General features: G+C 37.6%; 1 protein-coding gene across 6 annotated transcripts in view; it reads left to right on the forward strand.

Annotated features, from left to right (window-relative positions):
• The window catches only part of ITSN2 (intersectin 2), a 102,317-nt gene that overhangs the window by 59,725 nt on the left and 24,774 nt on the right, over positions 1-17,818 (forward strand). For 5 of the 6 annotated variants that reach the window (XM_036335198.1, XM_036335202.1, XM_036335201.1 and 2 more), the window contains 5 exons: positions 2,540-2,706; positions 4,502-4,547; positions 4,632-4,753; positions 7,309-7,405; positions 7,842-8,033. In XM_036335198.1, the coding sequence (XP_036191091.1) occupies positions 2,540-2,706; positions 4,502-4,547; positions 4,632-4,753; positions 7,309-7,405; positions 7,842-8,033 (624 nt within the window). Of the gene's footprint in view, positions 1-2,539; positions 2,707-4,501; positions 4,548-4,631; positions 4,754-7,308; positions 7,406-7,841; positions 8,034-9,927; positions 13,183-17,818 lie in introns of those variants that run through there. The other variant, XM_036335204.1, reaches the window with a different exon arrangement.

A 17,818-nucleotide genomic window follows, 5' to 3' on the forward strand; every position in this document is an offset into this window, starting at 1 on the left:
TAATAAATTATTTTGATCTTGTTATTATGCTGAAAAATTAAATAAAGATTGTCTACTGTCTTTGCAGACATTTTTTTTCCCATGAATAGTTACAATACAGGGTGGGGCAAAAGTAGGCTTACAGTTGTGAGTACATGAAACAGGGTTTATTTTTGTATTATTATTTATTAATTATTGTATTATTTTCCATGCAAACAACTGTAAACCTACTTTTTGCCCCACCCTGTAGGTTTATAAGTGAATTGTATATGTTCATTATAAAATTAGTTGAATAGCTGAAGTACAATTTATGTTTATGTTGCTCAAGAAAATCAGTTTAATGGTAAATTAAACAAATTTGTCAGTATCTCCTCTAATTAGAGATTCTGTGCTACAGCCTGAAATATACAAGGATGAATAAAACACAGCCTCCAAGCTCACAGAAGAATGGGGAAAATAGGCATACACTTGTAATAAATTCTCTAATGAGTGAACAAAACACTGTTTTGAGTGGGCCCTGTGAATCCACAGAGGTGGCATCCTATTAAACAATGAGTAGGCCTTGCACAGTGACAGAGGAAGAAGATCTTGTGGACAGAAGGAATGTCATGAGCCAAGGCATCATTGTGAAAGGGAGTTTCAGGTCACCAGCGAGGCTGGAACCCCACATTTACTGTGGAATGAGTGTTGTGAAATGAGCCTAGCAAGGTAGTGAGGAGCAATTTGAAAAAGGACCGCTGAAACCGGTTTGGCTCAGTGGATAGAGCGTCGGCTTGCGGACTGAAAGGTCCCAGGTTCGATTCCGGTCAAGGGCATGATGTACCTGGGTTGCAGGCACATCCCCAGTAGGAGATGTGCAGGAGGCAGCTGATCGATGTTTCTCTCTCATTGATGTTTCTAACTATCTCTCTCCCTTCCTCTCTGTAAAATTTCAATAAAATATATTTAAAAAAAAAAAAATTTTTTTTTTAAAAAAAAGAAAAAGGACCTGGCTTGTTGCAGCAGATCCAAGTATTATAATCATTTTTATTTTGTTAAGTCAGCTAAATTGGCTAATACTGGGAATGTGAATAATAAATAGGTTCTAGATCAAGCATGTCAAACTCGTGGCCCACAACGAATATTTTTGCAGCCCAGCCAGTATAACAGTATGTAAGAAACGTTTTAATAAAAATTTTGTAACTTAATTTTTAAAATATCCTGTTATACATAAGCTATAATAATAAAAGCGTAATATGCTAATTAGACTGGATGACCTTTCAGGTGAAGCCAGGGCTGTGAGGGAAGCCAGGGTCTCGGGTGCCAGAGGGAAGCCGGTGCCGGCAGCCAGGGGAAGAAAGGCCTAATCTTGCACGAATTTCGTGCATTGGGCCTCTAGTTATTAATAATGAACTACAACATTCGCTAATGACTGATTACTATAATTGTGTTGCATTCACTTCCCTTACATGCCTTATGCACAGGCACACCATTTCTTTCCACTAATACTAGCAGCGAATATTTTAGCAACCGATTGCCACGTCATTAGTCTTGTACTGACTTGTTTGGTGTGCGCAACAGGAAAAATTTCACTTTTGGAGAACAAAAATAGCTTTATTTGCATTACACTTATTAATTTGTGCAGTTATTCAGTGTCTATTAAGTAAATGCTCAAGAAAAAATACTAATTTTTATTAAAATGTTCTATTTTAACGATGACTCATTTATTTCAGCCCTTTGTGTTCAGCATGTCTCTATCGAAATAAGCTTACGTTTCTATGAAAATTGAAGCTTTTGTTTTTTTGTGGCCCACATTAACTTAAACCTTGTTTATTTGGCCCGTGTGAGCCTTTGAGTTTGACATACTTATTGTAGGTGGTGTTTCTGGTCATCTCCAGTTGATGATGTATAGATCAAATCCCATGTTGACAAATTAAAACCCTAAAGAAAGAAAGATCTCTAAAACCTGGTCATTGACTGCTTCTCCTAAATTTGCAATCATAGGAACCAAAAACAAAGCCAGTATTAAAAGTTAGACATTTCACTCAAAGTCATTCATTACGAAATATTTATTGAGCTTCTGCTCCATGCCACACACTGGGCTAAGAGCTGAGTCCTTGTGATGGAATTTGGCCTCTAATACTGATGTCGGCTGAATATTGGGCATTTCTACAGGTGTGTATATAAGATAATTAAAGAGAAAGCAACAGATTAGAATATATTTTCTGTAAGAGGTTAAAATTTTTTTTCATATTTTGACTCTATAAAGTGGAGATACTGATATCTCTTCGTAGTTTTGGGGTTATTCTCTGTGATATGATGATAATGATGGTAATGATGATGATACAATTAAAAAAAAGAAACCCCACAATAAAGCTTTATGTGAAGTCAAATCTTTTTCTAATAAATTACTAAATAATTGCTTCATTCTTTTTTCTGTCTTAATATCTCTTTATATTGTTTCCTTAAGTCGTAAGATCTTTTACAGTAAATTTATTCAGGATCTTAGAAATTAACACAATTTTTTAACTTCTGCAATTTTTCAACCAAAATTTGTTCCTTTTTGCTTTGTTTCCTACAGAGTATATTGCACTTTATCCGTATTCAAGTGTAGAACCTGGAGATTTGACATTCTCAGAAGGTGAAGAAATACTGGTGACTCAGAAAGATGGAGAATGGTGGACAGGCAGTATTGGAGATAGAACTGGAATTTTTCCATCAAATTATGTCAAACCAAAAGATCAAGAGGTAGAGTTCATTCCATTTTGTTTATCAAGATTTATACTTAAAACAGAGACTCGTGAATATGGTTTTGGTCAGGCTGCTTTGGTTACTAGAAAACCACTCAAGGTAGTTCCAGTAAAATAGAGTTTATTATAGGGATCCTGTTAGAGAGAGAAGGGAGGCAGGATTTGATGAAATTCTAAGAACAAGAGACATAGGTATGACTGGGCTTCATGACAACTCCCATAATCAGGGAGGGTTTATAAGGAACCATCTTGAAGGAGTTTGTAAATCTTTAAGATTCTGACATTAATGTGACTCAGCCTATATTGAGTTCCTATTTCTTTTTATCCCACTAGTAATATCGTATACTGCAGCAGTTCTTAAATTTTTTTGTTTTGGGAACTTTTTACATTCTTAAAGAGGTTTTTGTTTGTTTGTGTTTGTTGTTGTTTTAATATTTGGGCTAATATCTAATAATACTTTCCATAAAACTGAAATTTTAAAAATATTTTTGCCCTAGCTGGTTTGGCTCAGTGTATAGAGCGTCCGCCTGCGGACTAAAGCAGTGGTCGCCAACCATTTGGACCTCACAGACCACCAGTGGCCCGCGGACCCCTGGTTGGCAACCGCTGGACTAAAGAGTCCCAGGTTCGATTCCGGCCAGGGGCACATGCTGGGGTTGTGGGCTCAATCCCCCCTAGTAGGGGGCGTGCAGGAGGCAGCCAATCAATGATTCTCTGTCATCAATAATGTTTCTATCTCTCTATCCCTCTCCCTTCCTCTCTGAAATCAATAAAAATATTTTTTAAAATATATATATTTTTTAATTTATTTTAACATAGAAAAGTTAAACTCATTGCATAGTAACATAAATAACGTGCTTTTTATGGAAAAAAACTATATATTTCCCAAAAAAATTTTAGTGAAAAGAGTGGCATTGTTTTGTTTTTAAAAACCTCTTTAATGTCTGGCTTAATTGAAGACAGCTAGATTCTCACATCCACTCTGCTTCAGTACTGTTACTGCAGCTGCATCCACTAACAGAAAAAAATTTAAACTCTTTCACTTCTTATTCAGATTCCTAAAAAGAGGAAATGTGGTTGGCCCAACTTATCCTGTAAAGTCAAACAGGTGATAGTTGCTGGAGTAAGGATCTTTTGTTCTTAGGTCAGGTTCGGGGGGAACATAGCAAAAAAAATTAAAAATAAAAATATTTTATTTTTGCTCCTATGCAGCAGGAGCAGAACTCACATATGCCTTAATGCAGTGGTCGGCAAACTGTGGCTCATGAGCCACATGCGGCTCTTTGGCCCCTTGAGTGTGGCTCTTCCACAAAATATCACGTGTGGGTGTGCATGTACAGTGCGATTGAAACTTCATGGCCCATGTACAGAAGTCGGTATTTTGTGGAAGAGCCACACTCAAGGGGTCAAAGAGCCGCATGTGGCTCACAAGCCGCAGTTTGCCGACCACTGCCTTAACGTATCCAGGACACATAGACTGTATGTGGTGCTAACATAAATGGGGCATATTTGGCCTGTGTAGCCACATTTAATATTCAGGAGGAATTCAGAAATGAGCTATTCCTGTTGTCGGGATACACATGAGTCACTTGTCTCTATAATGGTCTGTTAGCAGACCAGAACTCCCCACAAGTGTTAGATTCTTAACTTTTTTGGTTAATGTAAGGTTAATTGTCATTTTGCTCTTGATTTAAAGAAACCAGGGAATTAGACATCTCTAATTCCTAATAACCTTTGTACTTTTACATCTGGATTTTTGGAAAATGATAAAACAGTATGTCTTCTCCTTACAGAGTTTTGGGAGTGCTAGCAAATCTGGAGCATCAAACAAGAAACCTGGTATGTATAGTGATGAAATGAAAAAATTACTGAAGTGCTTCATAGCCTGGAATTCATAGTTTCTTTTTTTTTTTTTTTTTCCAGAGATTGCTCAAGTAACTTCAGCATACGTGGCTTCTGGTTCAGAACAGCTTAGCCTCGCACCAGGGCAGTTAATACTAATATTAAAGAAAAATGCAAGTGGGTGGTGGCAAGGAGAGTTACAGGTAATAATCTTCAAATAACATGTATCGGTTTTTATTATAAAACTAGTGCATGCTCATTAAAATCAAGACTAATAAAAATTTTAGATCACCACTTAGAGGTGATCTACATGAACATGTTAGTGTATAATGATTCTCTCTAGTCTTTTCACTGTTTATTTTTAGCATAGTTGAATTGATATTTTAAGTAAGAATATATGAAGAATATTTTTCTCTAAAGACATAATTGTTTTCCAGTTATACCTGCTTTAATAAACCACAGGTCACCTTCTTAAAAGAAAGCATAGCATCATCTTTACCTGGGATAACCCCAGGCTTACAGCATAGCCTCTGGGAGAAAAAGCATGGTCCAGGCCAGGGGTCCTCAAACTATGGCCCGCGGGCCACATGCAAATACAAATATTGTATTTGTTCCCGTTTTGTTTTTTTACTTCAAAATAAGATATGTGCAGTGTGCATAGGAATTTGTTCATAGTTTTTTTTTTTAAACTATAGTCCGGCCCTCCAACTGTCTGAGGGACAGTGAACTGGCCCCCTGTTTAAAAAGTTTGAGGACCCCTGGTCTAGGTTGTGCCCTGAGAAAACACTACCCATTGGACTTCCCCCTCATGATCTTATGTTTTTGAAACATCAGTGCAAAGAAAGGAAGTGCCTGCATAAATGAGCCTGTTTTTTGTCCCTGCAATGTTAGCAGAGACAGTTATTGCATATGTTTTGATACAGAGTGTTTTTTTTTTTTCTCTCTCTACTAAAATTTCATTGTTAAAATTAAAGAGCATTGTAGGATTAAAAGATGATGAGAGGTACAGTAGTTGTATTTTTATGTAAGATTAATATATGATTGTGATGAGGATAAACATAGCTTCATTCTTGCAAATTAGTCTTACAATTTCTAAAGAATAGTGGATGTTCAAAATTCAGTACCTTTTTGAATAACCCCCTGAAATCCCACCTTCTGATTTGCTTTGAAGATTGACCCAACTAAGTGGGAAACATGGCTATCCACAAATTTTATTTGTGGTCTCCTGATTAACGAAGTTCCAAGAGGTGTTTACTGTGGGCTGTGCTATTTTAAGTGCTGACTTGAACTTATTACAAGAACTCTAGAAAAGTGTTTTTAGTTTATAAATATTGTGTGAAAATATGCAGATAATTCTGAGCCTGAAAGATCTCCAAATAGACTTCCACAAATAGTGTTTTTAGCTGCACATTGAGCTGCATGTTGAGTCTTCCAGTTGTTTGATATTGACCTGGAAGGCCAATGCAAAATTCAGGGCTTCCCAAGACCACCCTTACTTTTGACACCAGTTTTAAGTTTGAAGGTCTCTGGACCACTCTGAAGTTCAATAATTTGCTAGAACTCACAGGACCTACTGAAAGCTACAGTAGTCCCCAGTGGATGCCTGAAACCACAGATAGTACTGAATCCTCTATATACCATGTTCTTTCTTTTACATATATACCTATGATAGTGGTTAATTTATGAATTAGACATATTAAGAGATTAATAAAAACCGATAGTAAAATAGAAAAAGTATAACAGTATATATTGCAATAAAAGTTATGTGAATGTGATCTGTCAAAATATTTTATTGTATTGTACTTTTCACTTAAAGGAAGAACTTTCTAGCTTCTCTTTGGCATATCCTAATTGCCTGCATCACTACTCTTGTGCTTTTGGGCCATTATAAAATAAAATAAGGGTTACTTGAACACAAACTCTGCGATGCCATGACAGTGGATATGATAACCTAGATAACTACTGACTGACAGGCAGGTATTGCATACAATATGGATACACTGGACAAAGGGATGATTTACGTCCTGGGTGTACAGAGAGGGATAGTGTGAGATTTCGTCACGTTACTCAGAACAGCATGCAACTCAAATCTGAAGAATTGTTTATTTCTGGAATTTATTACTTAATATTTTCAGACCACATTTTACTGTGGGTAACAAACTGTGGAAAACAAAACCATGGATTAAGGGGGACTACTGTATTATACTCATGGTTACAGTTTATTACAGCAAAAGGATGTAGATTAAAATTAGCCAAGGGAAAAGATGTATGGGGCAGGATCAGGAGGGTTCCAAACACAGAGCTTCCAGTTGTTCTCTCCCAGTGGAGTCCTGATCAGCACTAACTTCTCCTTCCGACAATACCCACAGAGTACTGCCAACCAAAGGAGCTCACTTGAGCCTTGCTGTCCAGAGTGTTATGGGGGCTCTATCACATAGACATGGTTGGCTGCCTGTATGGCTGAACTCAGTCTCTCCAGAGGTTGAGTTCATACTACGTGACCCAGAGCACCCACCCACCATAAATCACATTGTTAAGACTATCTGGCATGGTCAAGGCCCCAGGTAAACTCAGACACTCATCAGTCATGACATTCCAGAGGTTTAAAGATTACCTCCCAGGAGCCAAAGACAAAAACCAGACCTTTCTTTGAGCAAGGTTAAATTCTTTACTACACAGGATTTTTTTGTATGTTTTGTTCTTGTCTCAGTAATTTGTTTTAATCTCATCTTTCATACTCCTTTTGCTAATTTTACAGGCCAGAGGCAAAAAGAGACAGAAAGGATGGTTTCCTGCCAGCCATGTTAAACTTTTGGGTCCAAGTAGTGAAAGAACTACACCTGCCTTTCATCCTGGTATGGAATGAGTTAACTTGTGTTTCATCATTGAGAATTTTTGTTAAAACTCGCAACTTCTCAGAATAGCTAACTCTGAAAAATATTAAAAATTTGTCCTTTCTAGAGAACTTTCTTTCTAAAAAGTTCTGTGTAGAAACAGCCAGGTGTTAAATGAATACTTGAACCTCTTCACTTCTTAAAATTTCTCAAAGTGGAATTACTGTACCATCAGACTTAAAGTGAAGAAGCAGTTCACTTAGATTTTTAACTGTAGTTTGAAAATGATAGTGTTTTTAAAACAGAATGGCCAAAGGAGGGTGGAAGAGAGCAACCAAAGGGCAATTTTAGGCAGATTTAACCTTTAATGTTAGAGTACCTTATAGCCTAGGGGAATTTTGACAGGTGAGCCTATAGGAATAATTAATTTGTTATCTTGTTTTTCTTTTTCTGGTAGTGTGTCAGGTGATTGCTATGTATGACTATGCAGCGAATAATGAAGATGAGCTAAACTTCTCCAAGGGACAACTTATCAATGTTTTGAACAAAGATGATCCTGACTGGTGGCAGGGAGAAATCAATGGGGTGACTGGTCTCTTCCCTTCAAACTATGTTAAGATGACGACAGACTCAGATCCAAGTCAACAGTGTGAGTAAATCAAACTATTTGCCTCTCAACTAGTGCAAAAGCTTTCATCCGCAGCACTGCATTTATTACTGTTCTGGGTCATATGTTAAACTCGGCATTCTTAGCAAATGTATATGAATGTTTAAAGTAAGAAATTGCCAAAGGAAAATTTCCACAATTTAGAAGTTATATTGCTTTATTTTAAATATTTGTTTCCTAGCTTCAGACCTTGCTATTAGATTTCATCTGAAAAACATATCATTCTTTTATGGATTCTTTGGTACGACAGCAGTCTATACTGCAATTTCCCTTTACCACCATCATTGCAGTGGGCAGTGATCTTTTTCAACTTAATAAAGAGTAGATAGTAAGTATCCTACTTACCTATTAAAAATTACCCTTTTAGTGTATGTGCTATTAAATTTGCCACCCTTGCATTTATTTCCCACATATTTACACATCATCCAGTTAAGAATAAAATTTGAAAGCTATTTAAATTGACTGTTTTCAAAACTCTCCTTAGATGATTATTTACATGATACCTCATGCCACAAGAGGTACATGAATCAAGGTCTATTTCACTGTTTTTAGAACAAGGGTCCAGATCTCTAAGTGTGATCTTTGGTATTACATCAAATTATCCCTTGGTAGTTATCTAGCCTTTCTTATATTTGACAGTAAACATGAATTAATAGTAAATTAGAGAACAGACAGTACTTGGACATACTTTTACCTTTATAAAATGGATGTCACTGTCCTCCATCTTTTGGATTTTTTTTTTTTACAAAATACTCATGATTTATAATTTTATCATTCTTGAGAAATTATCTAATAAATTTAACCTTTCATTGTAATTTAGTTTTTGAGAGGATATAAATGGTAACCAAGTCAAAGCTGAGATATGCTTACGATTCAGTGCAAGTATTGCGAATTTCTTTTATACTGTAATTTTGAAATATTCATGCATTATTTTTACTTTGGAGCTTGTAAAGATGGTCCTCACCCGGAAGAAGACTTTCCTTTAGATAACACAACTAAATTTCCCAATTTGGAGGTGGGAGGAGTCCAGTTCTTTATGGTTTGAACATCCCCAAATATATCTCAGGGTTTCAGGAGAAGTGGTAAACTAAAATATAACAACCTGGGTTACCTAAGTGAATGACCATTTTAAGCTCTGTGGATGGTTTGGCAGTTTTGGGTGCTTGCCAGTTGATGTGATCAATTAGGAATGCCTGAGGCACCTTTCCTGAATCAGAGAGAGCAAGAGACTTTCAGACCTGCTGGGTCTGGAAGAGCTGTGGCTAGTGATCCCTGAAGGCATTCCATATGTTCATACATTTGGTTTTTATAGTGTCTATGATGTAAAGTGATGGTTGTCCAAAGGTTTCGTTGTTGTTGATCTTTTTTTTCTGTGGTGGAACACTTTTTCCAATTAAGCCTCTCTAAGGAATATAAAGAACAAATAAAAGCTGTTTTAAAGGAAGGACAGCCAGGCGTGTATGAGTCAGTAAAAACTGGTTAAATTTTAGATTACCATTTGCATTTCTTGTGCCCTTAGAAGTATTATTTTCATTTCCTTATGTAATTAGTATATAGTCAGTGCGCCGCATAACGTCATTTCTGTCAAAGACAGACCTTGTATGTGACTGTGGTACACCATATAGCCTAGATAGTAGGCTGTACCATCTCTGTGTAAGTGCACTTTGTGATGTTTGCACAATGAGGAAATCGCCTGATGTTGCATTTCTCAGGAAGGATCCCCATTGTTAAGCGGCGCATGACTGTATTTTTTAAAGGTTGAGAATAGTAATAATTCAAATTTGTTACTAGTTGATGTTGCATGTTATTAGTCAAATTTTTTCTCACCCCTTAATTTGCTTTATGTTCATTTTATTCCTCATTTTTCTTTTTATAGGACCCAATGTTGTCTTCCAGTGTGAAAGCACCCCAGAGACCCACTATCCAAGTTTGACTCTAGCGTGGAGGCAGGGCAGGCAGCCCTGATCAAATATCTCCTACACAATCCGTTAACTTCGGTTCGAATGTTAGAGCCACTTGTGATTATTTCTTTGTGTTTCTAACTTACAGTTAACATTTATTTGTAACAAATGAAAGGATAGTGGGTCTTTGTGTGGCTTTCCCTGCTGTTCACTCTGGCACCCTTTAGCATTTTTCTCCTTTTTTAATTTGGTAATTGTAGGTCATTAGCATGCACATTGAGTTTTCCCCGACATGGTGGGAATTCAAACACACAAAGACCCACTATTTGCACAAACTGTTCTCGCTGGTTTGGAATGAGCTGCCATGCTTTTCTCTCTAATGTTATCGCAACTTGTATATTGATTACAGAATTCAGATTAAATTTGCTTATGTTTTGCTCTTATGTTTGATCGAATCCTAATTACAGTGAGCTTTTAATTGGTTCAATGTGTGATTTGTCCCCAGATATGCAGTGTTTAATTTGTTACTTTCTAATATGCCATTATTCAATTTGTTAAATTCAATTTGTTAAATTTAAAGGCCAAGAACTGGAAACAACCTTTTATGTGTTTTCTGTGTATTTGGGGGTAGAAGCAATAACATTTTTGGGGAGCTTTTCTTATCTCAGAAGAGGACAGTGGCCTGTCCATCAGTATGTGCAGAATGGGATATGTTTCATCGGTTAAGTTGCCCAGGAATGAGCACAGTGCTGTGGTAGTGACCTTAGATTTTTATGTGCTGTGGACATGAAGATGCTGCATCATGTCCTGCAGCAGTTAGTTGTTACTTTTTCATTAATGAGCTAAAATGTATTATTTTGGGGGAATGAAAGGCTCCCGTCACTGACCATCAGATATGAAACTTTCCCTAGCTTAGACTGAGTATTTATATCTACGATACATTTTAAAGTCAAAAATTCATGTTACCTATTTTAACTAGGTGACCACATGTCTCAGGTCACAAAAAGACACTGGTTGACATTCTTCTTAATATATTTAGTAGAGATCATAAGGAATCTTTGAAGAGTTTAAATGCCCCTGAAGCAGGCACACAGGCTCCATCTGCCTCGTCAGGAATGAATTCGGTGAAGGACAGGTGTGTGTGCTGGCGTTCCTCAATGTCCATAGAGTGCTTTGAGGCTAGAAGATTGACTTTACCATCCAGAATTCTCTGGCTAATCTCTGTTTAACCACATTGGCTACTTTGGCACAGGATTTTATTTTTTCTTGAATGGAAACACTTTAATGATGCTAAACATTATTAAAAACTAATAAATGTGAGAGTACATAGCTAAAACAAAAAGGCATTTTAGTGGACAGTATTAAACTATTTTTGAAAATCAATGAGAAGCTTATGCAATTTATAATGTTTACAAACTGCAGTGCAATCTACTGTTTATGAATGTCAAAGTATTATCAGGAAACGTGTACATACAGTCACAGTCTTATTTCCTCACAGAGTTCTTTAAGAGTGAAATATGTTTTTATATCTTTGAGTTTAAGTTAAAAACATATATTGTGCAATATTTATGTTGATGTGCCTATACATTATAAATGAATGATTTCAGTTATACATTGCCTAAATCATAACTTTACAACACTTGAGAAAGAATCAACAGTTTAGTTACAACTTCACAAAGTTCAAATGCTGTGTTCCAAAATATTCACATTATTGGGATGTATGGTGATATGTAGGTGTGCTCCCTGGGGTAGGGATTTGTAATTATCAGACCAGCTCGATTTTTAGTATTTGGCATCATCATGATACTTTTAAAAAATATGACATTAATAGAAAGCAATAATATCACTTTACAGGTGGAATAATAGATTCACCTGCAGTCAATAAAAGGGATAGTACAAAGGCTGTGTCCTTGTGAATTCAACCAATCCTTCAAATTGTACAGATTACTTGGTCTTGCCTTTTAATGTTACGAGCTTTCTGCATTTGCATCCTTTAGTTGGGTTCAGATTAAGAACAGTTACTTTAAGTCCATTATAAACCCTGAGATTAGAAATCACCACTGATAATTAGCCACATGATTTAGTATAACATTTCTGTATAATTATTTTTTGCATATGGACTTACCTAATATATTAATAAATTATTTCAAAGGTATTGTATAGTGCAGATCATTCACTTTTACACTGATGAAGTTTTTTAAGAATGACATTCAGGTAGAGCTTAGCATCTGTAGTCAATTTGAAAAAACTGTATTCAAAGGTACCTATGGACTAAATCGCATAATGACATATTTAAGCTAAATGTCAGTCTGGGAGACATATTTACTGTATTTACTGAAATACCTCTCCTTGTGTAGGTATTTTGTCATATATTTGAGAGAAAGCTAAAAATAAAGGAAATAGGATGACATATAATAACCTGACCTTCTTAAAAGTGCATGCAATCCTTTGCGATACCTCATATTCTGCCACATACTTGCTTTCTTCCTCATGCAGTATGAGGCAGCTTTCAATTTACTTAGAAAGCAGTGTTAGAAGGAAACAATTTTAAAGTGGGAACACCACTGAATAAATCTGAACTCTGTAGGAGGTAAAGTTTATTTAAAAATTGTAGTATGTGATAATCATTTTTAAGTATGTGATCAAATTTGATGGGTTTTCCAGCAGTAAAAAAATCAGTTCTAAAACCAAACCTGATTTTTTAGAAAATTTAAATCAGTCTTACTCATTGTAGAGTTTCCCCAAAAACTTTGTCTTAAAGTGTCATTTTAAAATAATAGAGCTATTAAAACAGTATAACTGCTATTTTAGTGTTCTAAAATACAGTATGAATACTGATAGTTTAAAGTAAAGAAAGTGGAGGAAGGAAAAGTAGAGAAAGAAATGCCAATTCCAGTCAAAGCTTTATTTGCCAAATTTTTCTTAGAATGAATTTTACCAAGTTACAAATTCTTGTAAATAGAATCTATAATGGAAATTCTGAGAGACTTCTGCCTAGAGTGGCATTGTGGGATGCTGCTGTGATGCTACTGTAATGTAATAAATTATTAAATTGTTGCAAAGTGCTGTTTTTTGCCTTAAATTTTTATTTTGTGTGTCTTAAAAACTATAGAATCAAACGTATTAACATTTTAATGCTGGGCACGCTTGGCATGAGGTAATCTGTTTTTATTTTTACAAAGTTGTAATATAACTATGCAAGTGTGTTTATTAAAAGGACACAAACTACATTACTTGTATTGTGTATTTCTTTGGAAGCATCCTTTAAAATTTATTTTTGGTTGTTTATATGTAGTCATGATTGAATTTCTTTGGAATTTTTCTTTTTCCTTAATGTAGTCTCTGGATACAGACCAACAAATCCTTTATATCACAGGGGGCAAAAGAAATTTATAAGTGGTCAAGATTGAAGTAATTTGATCCTAGACAAAATGTATTTCAAAAGCAAAAGAAATGTTGATTTGAAAGTAAAGGAAAATGTCTAGGGCAATAGTCTACTCTGTTACTTATAATTTGTACTGCAACTTTTTTCTAAAAAGATTAGAACGAATTTACAAGTTGATAGTCATTGCAAATGTAATGAAGACATTTTAGTACAAAGGAAGTCTATATAAAAGAAACTGCCATGAATGCTTAAACAGTATATTACACCGAAGTGATCAAGTTGCTGATTGCACCTCTACTGAAGAAAAAAAAGAGACAGATCAAAATCCACCCACCCATCAGTGTTTGGCATAAATAACCTCTTTCCTAAAAGCCTTTCTACATCTCTGGAAAGTCATTCAGCTAACCTGTATGGAGCATTCGCATGAGGCCAAGATGTTACAATATGCCCAGAATATGGAAATGAGGGTCGGATGGTCCTAGCCTCAGGGAGTACCTAGCTCTGTGAGAGGATCTGGCACATAAGCAGGTATTTACTAGACACCAAGAGAGTACAGAGAAGGAATGCCTGATTCAACCATAGATTGGTGAATTAGAGAAGACTTCCTGGAGGAGGCAACCACCAGATCCCTAGGTAAGAGTAGGCCAGATTGGAGGGCGGAATGGTGGAAAGTATGATAAAGACAAAGAGTAGGTGCAGGAATCGGGAGGTGTGATTATGAGCAGTTCACTAATGCTAGAGGGGAAAAGCAAAGCCAGGAACAGGGAGAGCTCCTGAGGCTAAATCAGAGATGCAGTAGCTTGGCTGCTCATTGTAATCCCCTGGGAAGTTTAACAAAGACATTGATGCCTGACCTAAATGGCCTAAAGAGGGCCCTCAGTACAGTGGGGCCTTGACTTACGAGGGTCCCGACTAACGAGTTTTTTGAGGTACCAGCTGCCTCTCAGCCGATTTTTTGCGTTGATAGAGTAATTTGAGATAACGTGCTCCCTCAGAGGAATTAAACTGGTAAGTCAAGGCCCCACTGTATGGGGATTTTTTTAGAGCTCACCAGATGATTTTGTTTTAAACATTCTTACTGATTTCAGAGAGGAAGGGAGAGGGAGAGAGAGAGAGAGAGAGAAACATCAATGATGAGAGAATCATTGATTGGCTGCCCCCTGCACGCCCCCCACTGGGGATGGAGCCGGCAACCTGGGCATATGCCCTGACCAGAAATCAAACTGTCACCTCCTGATTCATAGGTCGACAGTCAACCATTGAGCTACGCCAGCTGGGCTCACCAGATGATTCTGATACGAAGCCAAGGTGGAGAAAAAGTGATGAAACAGTTAAGAATTGTTTTTGAGGGGAAATTGGCAGGAGTTGGGGATTGGTGGGATGTTTGGGCAAGTGGAAGAATCAATATCTTGGTGACAGGGTGAATAATGGTGCCACCAAATGCAGTAAAGAATCAGAGGTGGGGAAGAAGATGAGTTTGGTTTTGACCACCAAGTTCCTGTGGGACATTCAGGTAGGACTGTCCAGCAGGCAGTCAGATATAACTACCACACACAGCATCAGATGTACATCAGCTGGGGGAATGAATAGGGTGATGGTTGAGCCAGTAAAGGTAAATGAGATAAGGGGGGGGGAGAAAATCAGACCCCTTGAAGGTATTAGCAGTTAAGTGTTGGATAGTGAAAGAAACCCAGGGAGACAGGAAACAGGTTCCAGGAGAACAAAGATTATTGTGTTAATATTGCCACCATCTATACTAATAAAAGGGTAATATGCTAATTAGACCAGGTCTACCGGACATCTTCCAGACGGCTGATTTCCGAACAGTTAAGGGGCAACCAGGCCGGCAGGGGGGCAGTTAGGGGGCGACCAGGCTGACGGGACCAGTTAGGGGGTAACCAGGCCAGCAGGGGACCAGTTAGGGGGCAGTCAGGCCGGCAAGCAGAGGCAGTTAGGGGCGATCAGGCAGGCTGGCAGGGGAGCAGTTAGGGAGCAACCAGGCCAACAGGGGTTAGTTAGGGGGCTATTAGGCTGGCAAGCAGAGGCAGTTAGGGGCGATCAGGAAGGCAGGTAGAGTGGTTAGGGGCAATCAGGCAGGCAGGCAGGCTAGCAGTTAGGAGCCAGTGGTACTGGATTGTGAGAGGGTTGTTCAACTGCCTAAACCTGCAGTTGGACATTCCTTGAGGGGGCCCGGATTGGAGAAGGTGCAGGCCAGGCTGCATGAATTTCATGCACCGGGCCTCTAGTTTTTTATAAAATGAAGTCTGGCTGCACAGCCATCACTCATAACAGTAAAAAGAAGGAACATACTTTTTATTGAGTACTTAATAGTCTGGGTAGTTTTCTAAGGTCCTCAAACGTATTACTTCATTATTAGTTTCTTTTTACAGATATGGAAGTTAAAACAGACTAAGTTACTTGTCCACGGTTAGATAGCTAGTAAGTGGTGGAGCTGCATCCTCCAGTGGTCTGACTTGAGTCCATGCTCTTAATCTCTCACCAAGGCAGAGTGTGCCGATATTGCCATCATTGAAGTTCCTGCAGTACAACCACCACTTGAACCAATGAGAAGAAAAGAGGGAAAGGCTGCTGCATGCACAGAGTTTTCCCTGTAAAATCTGTACACAGAGAAGAGACAATGAGGCAACAACTGAATATCATAAACAAGGAGAGGAATCCATAGGCATAGTACCCAGAAAGATAAAGCTGAACAAAATCACTTTTTTCAAGAACAGCTTTATTGAGATGTAATGTATATACCATACAATCCCCCCCAGGTTATAATTCAGTGGTTTTTAGTATATTCACAGAGTTGTGCAACCATTACCACACTTACATAACATTTCCATCACCTCAAAAATAAACAATATACCCTTTAGCTTTCACCCTCCTATCTTCCTGTGTACCCCAACTCCAGCCAGAGGCAACCACTGATAACCTACTTACTGTCTCCATATGTTTGCCTATTCTGGACATATCATGAAAAATGGAATCATAAAATGTGGAGGTTTTTTATATTTGGCTTATTTCACTTAGCATAATATTTTCTAGATACATCCATGCTGCAGCCTGGATCAGCGCTTCATTCCTTCCTATGGCCAAATAATATTCCATTGTATGGATATACTATATTTTGTTTTTTCATTCGTTAGTTGATGTATGTTTGGGTTGTTTCTACTTTTTTTTATTACAAAGAATGCTGCTATGAACATTTGTGTACATGTTTTTGTGTGGATCTATGTTCCATTACTCTTGAGTGTATACCTCGGAGTGGAATTGCTGGGTCAAATGGTAATTCTATATTTAACTTTTCAAGGAACTGCTAGACTGTTTTCCAAAGTGGCTGTACCATTTTACATTCCAACCAGCACTGTTATAAGGGTTTCTGTTTCTCCTCACACTTGCCACCACTTGGTGTTATCTGACTTTGTTAAAGCCATCCTTTTGGGTGTGAGGTGACATCTCATTGTGGTTTTGGTTTGCATCCTCTTGATAACTAATGATGTTGAACATCTTTTCATGTGCTTTTTGGTCATTTGTGTATCTGCTTTGGAGAAATGTGTATTCAGATCCTTTGCCCATTTTTTAAAAAATTTTTCTTTATTGATTAAGGTATTACATATGTGTCCTTATCCTCCTGTTGCCCCCGGACCTCCCCATTTGTGCCCTCACTCCCCTGGTGTCTCTGTCCATTGGTTAGGCTTATATGCGTGCAAACAAGTCCTTTGGTTGATCTTTTCCCCTCCCTCCCACCCTCCCCTGCCTTTCCTCTGAGGTTTGACAGTCTGATTGATGCTTCTCTGTCTCTGTATCTATTTTTGTTCATCAGTTTATGTTGTTCATTATATTCCACAAATGAGTGAGATCATGTGATATTTATCTTTCTCTGATTGACTTATTTTGATTAGCATAATGCTCTCCAGTTCCATCTATGCTGTTGCAAATGATAGAATTTCCTTCCTTTTTACAGCAGCCTAGTATTCCATTGTGTAGATGTACCACAGTTTTGTAATCCACTCATCTGCTGATGGGCACTTATGCTGTTTCCAAATCTTAGCTATGGTAAATTGTGCTGCTATGAACTTAGGGGTGCATATATCCTTTCTAATTGGTGTTTCTAGTTTCTTGGGATATATTCCTAGAAGTGGGATCACTGGGTCAAATGGGAGTTCTATTTTTAACTTTTTGAGGAAACTCCATACGGTTCTCCGCAGTGGCTGCACCAGTCTGCATTCCCATCAGCAGTGAAGGAGGATTCCTTTTTCTCCGCCATTCCCATCAACAGTGAAGGAGGATTCCTTTTTCTCCGCATCCTCGCCGCACTTGTTGTTTGTTGATATGTTGATGATAGCCATTCTGACAGGTGTGAGGTGGTACCTCATTGTCGTTCTGATTTGCATCTCTCAGATGATTAGTGACTTTGAGCATGTTTTCATATGTCTTTTGGCCTTCTGGATGTCCTCTTTCAAAAAGTATCTATT

Source organism: Myotis myotis, unplaced genomic scaffold (assembly GCF_014108235.1).
Source record: "Myotis myotis isolate mMyoMyo1 unplaced genomic scaffold, mMyoMyo1.p scaffold_m19_p_14, whole genome shotgun sequence".
Taxonomy (NCBI): domain Eukaryota; kingdom Metazoa; phylum Chordata; class Mammalia; order Chiroptera; family Vespertilionidae; genus Myotis; species Myotis myotis.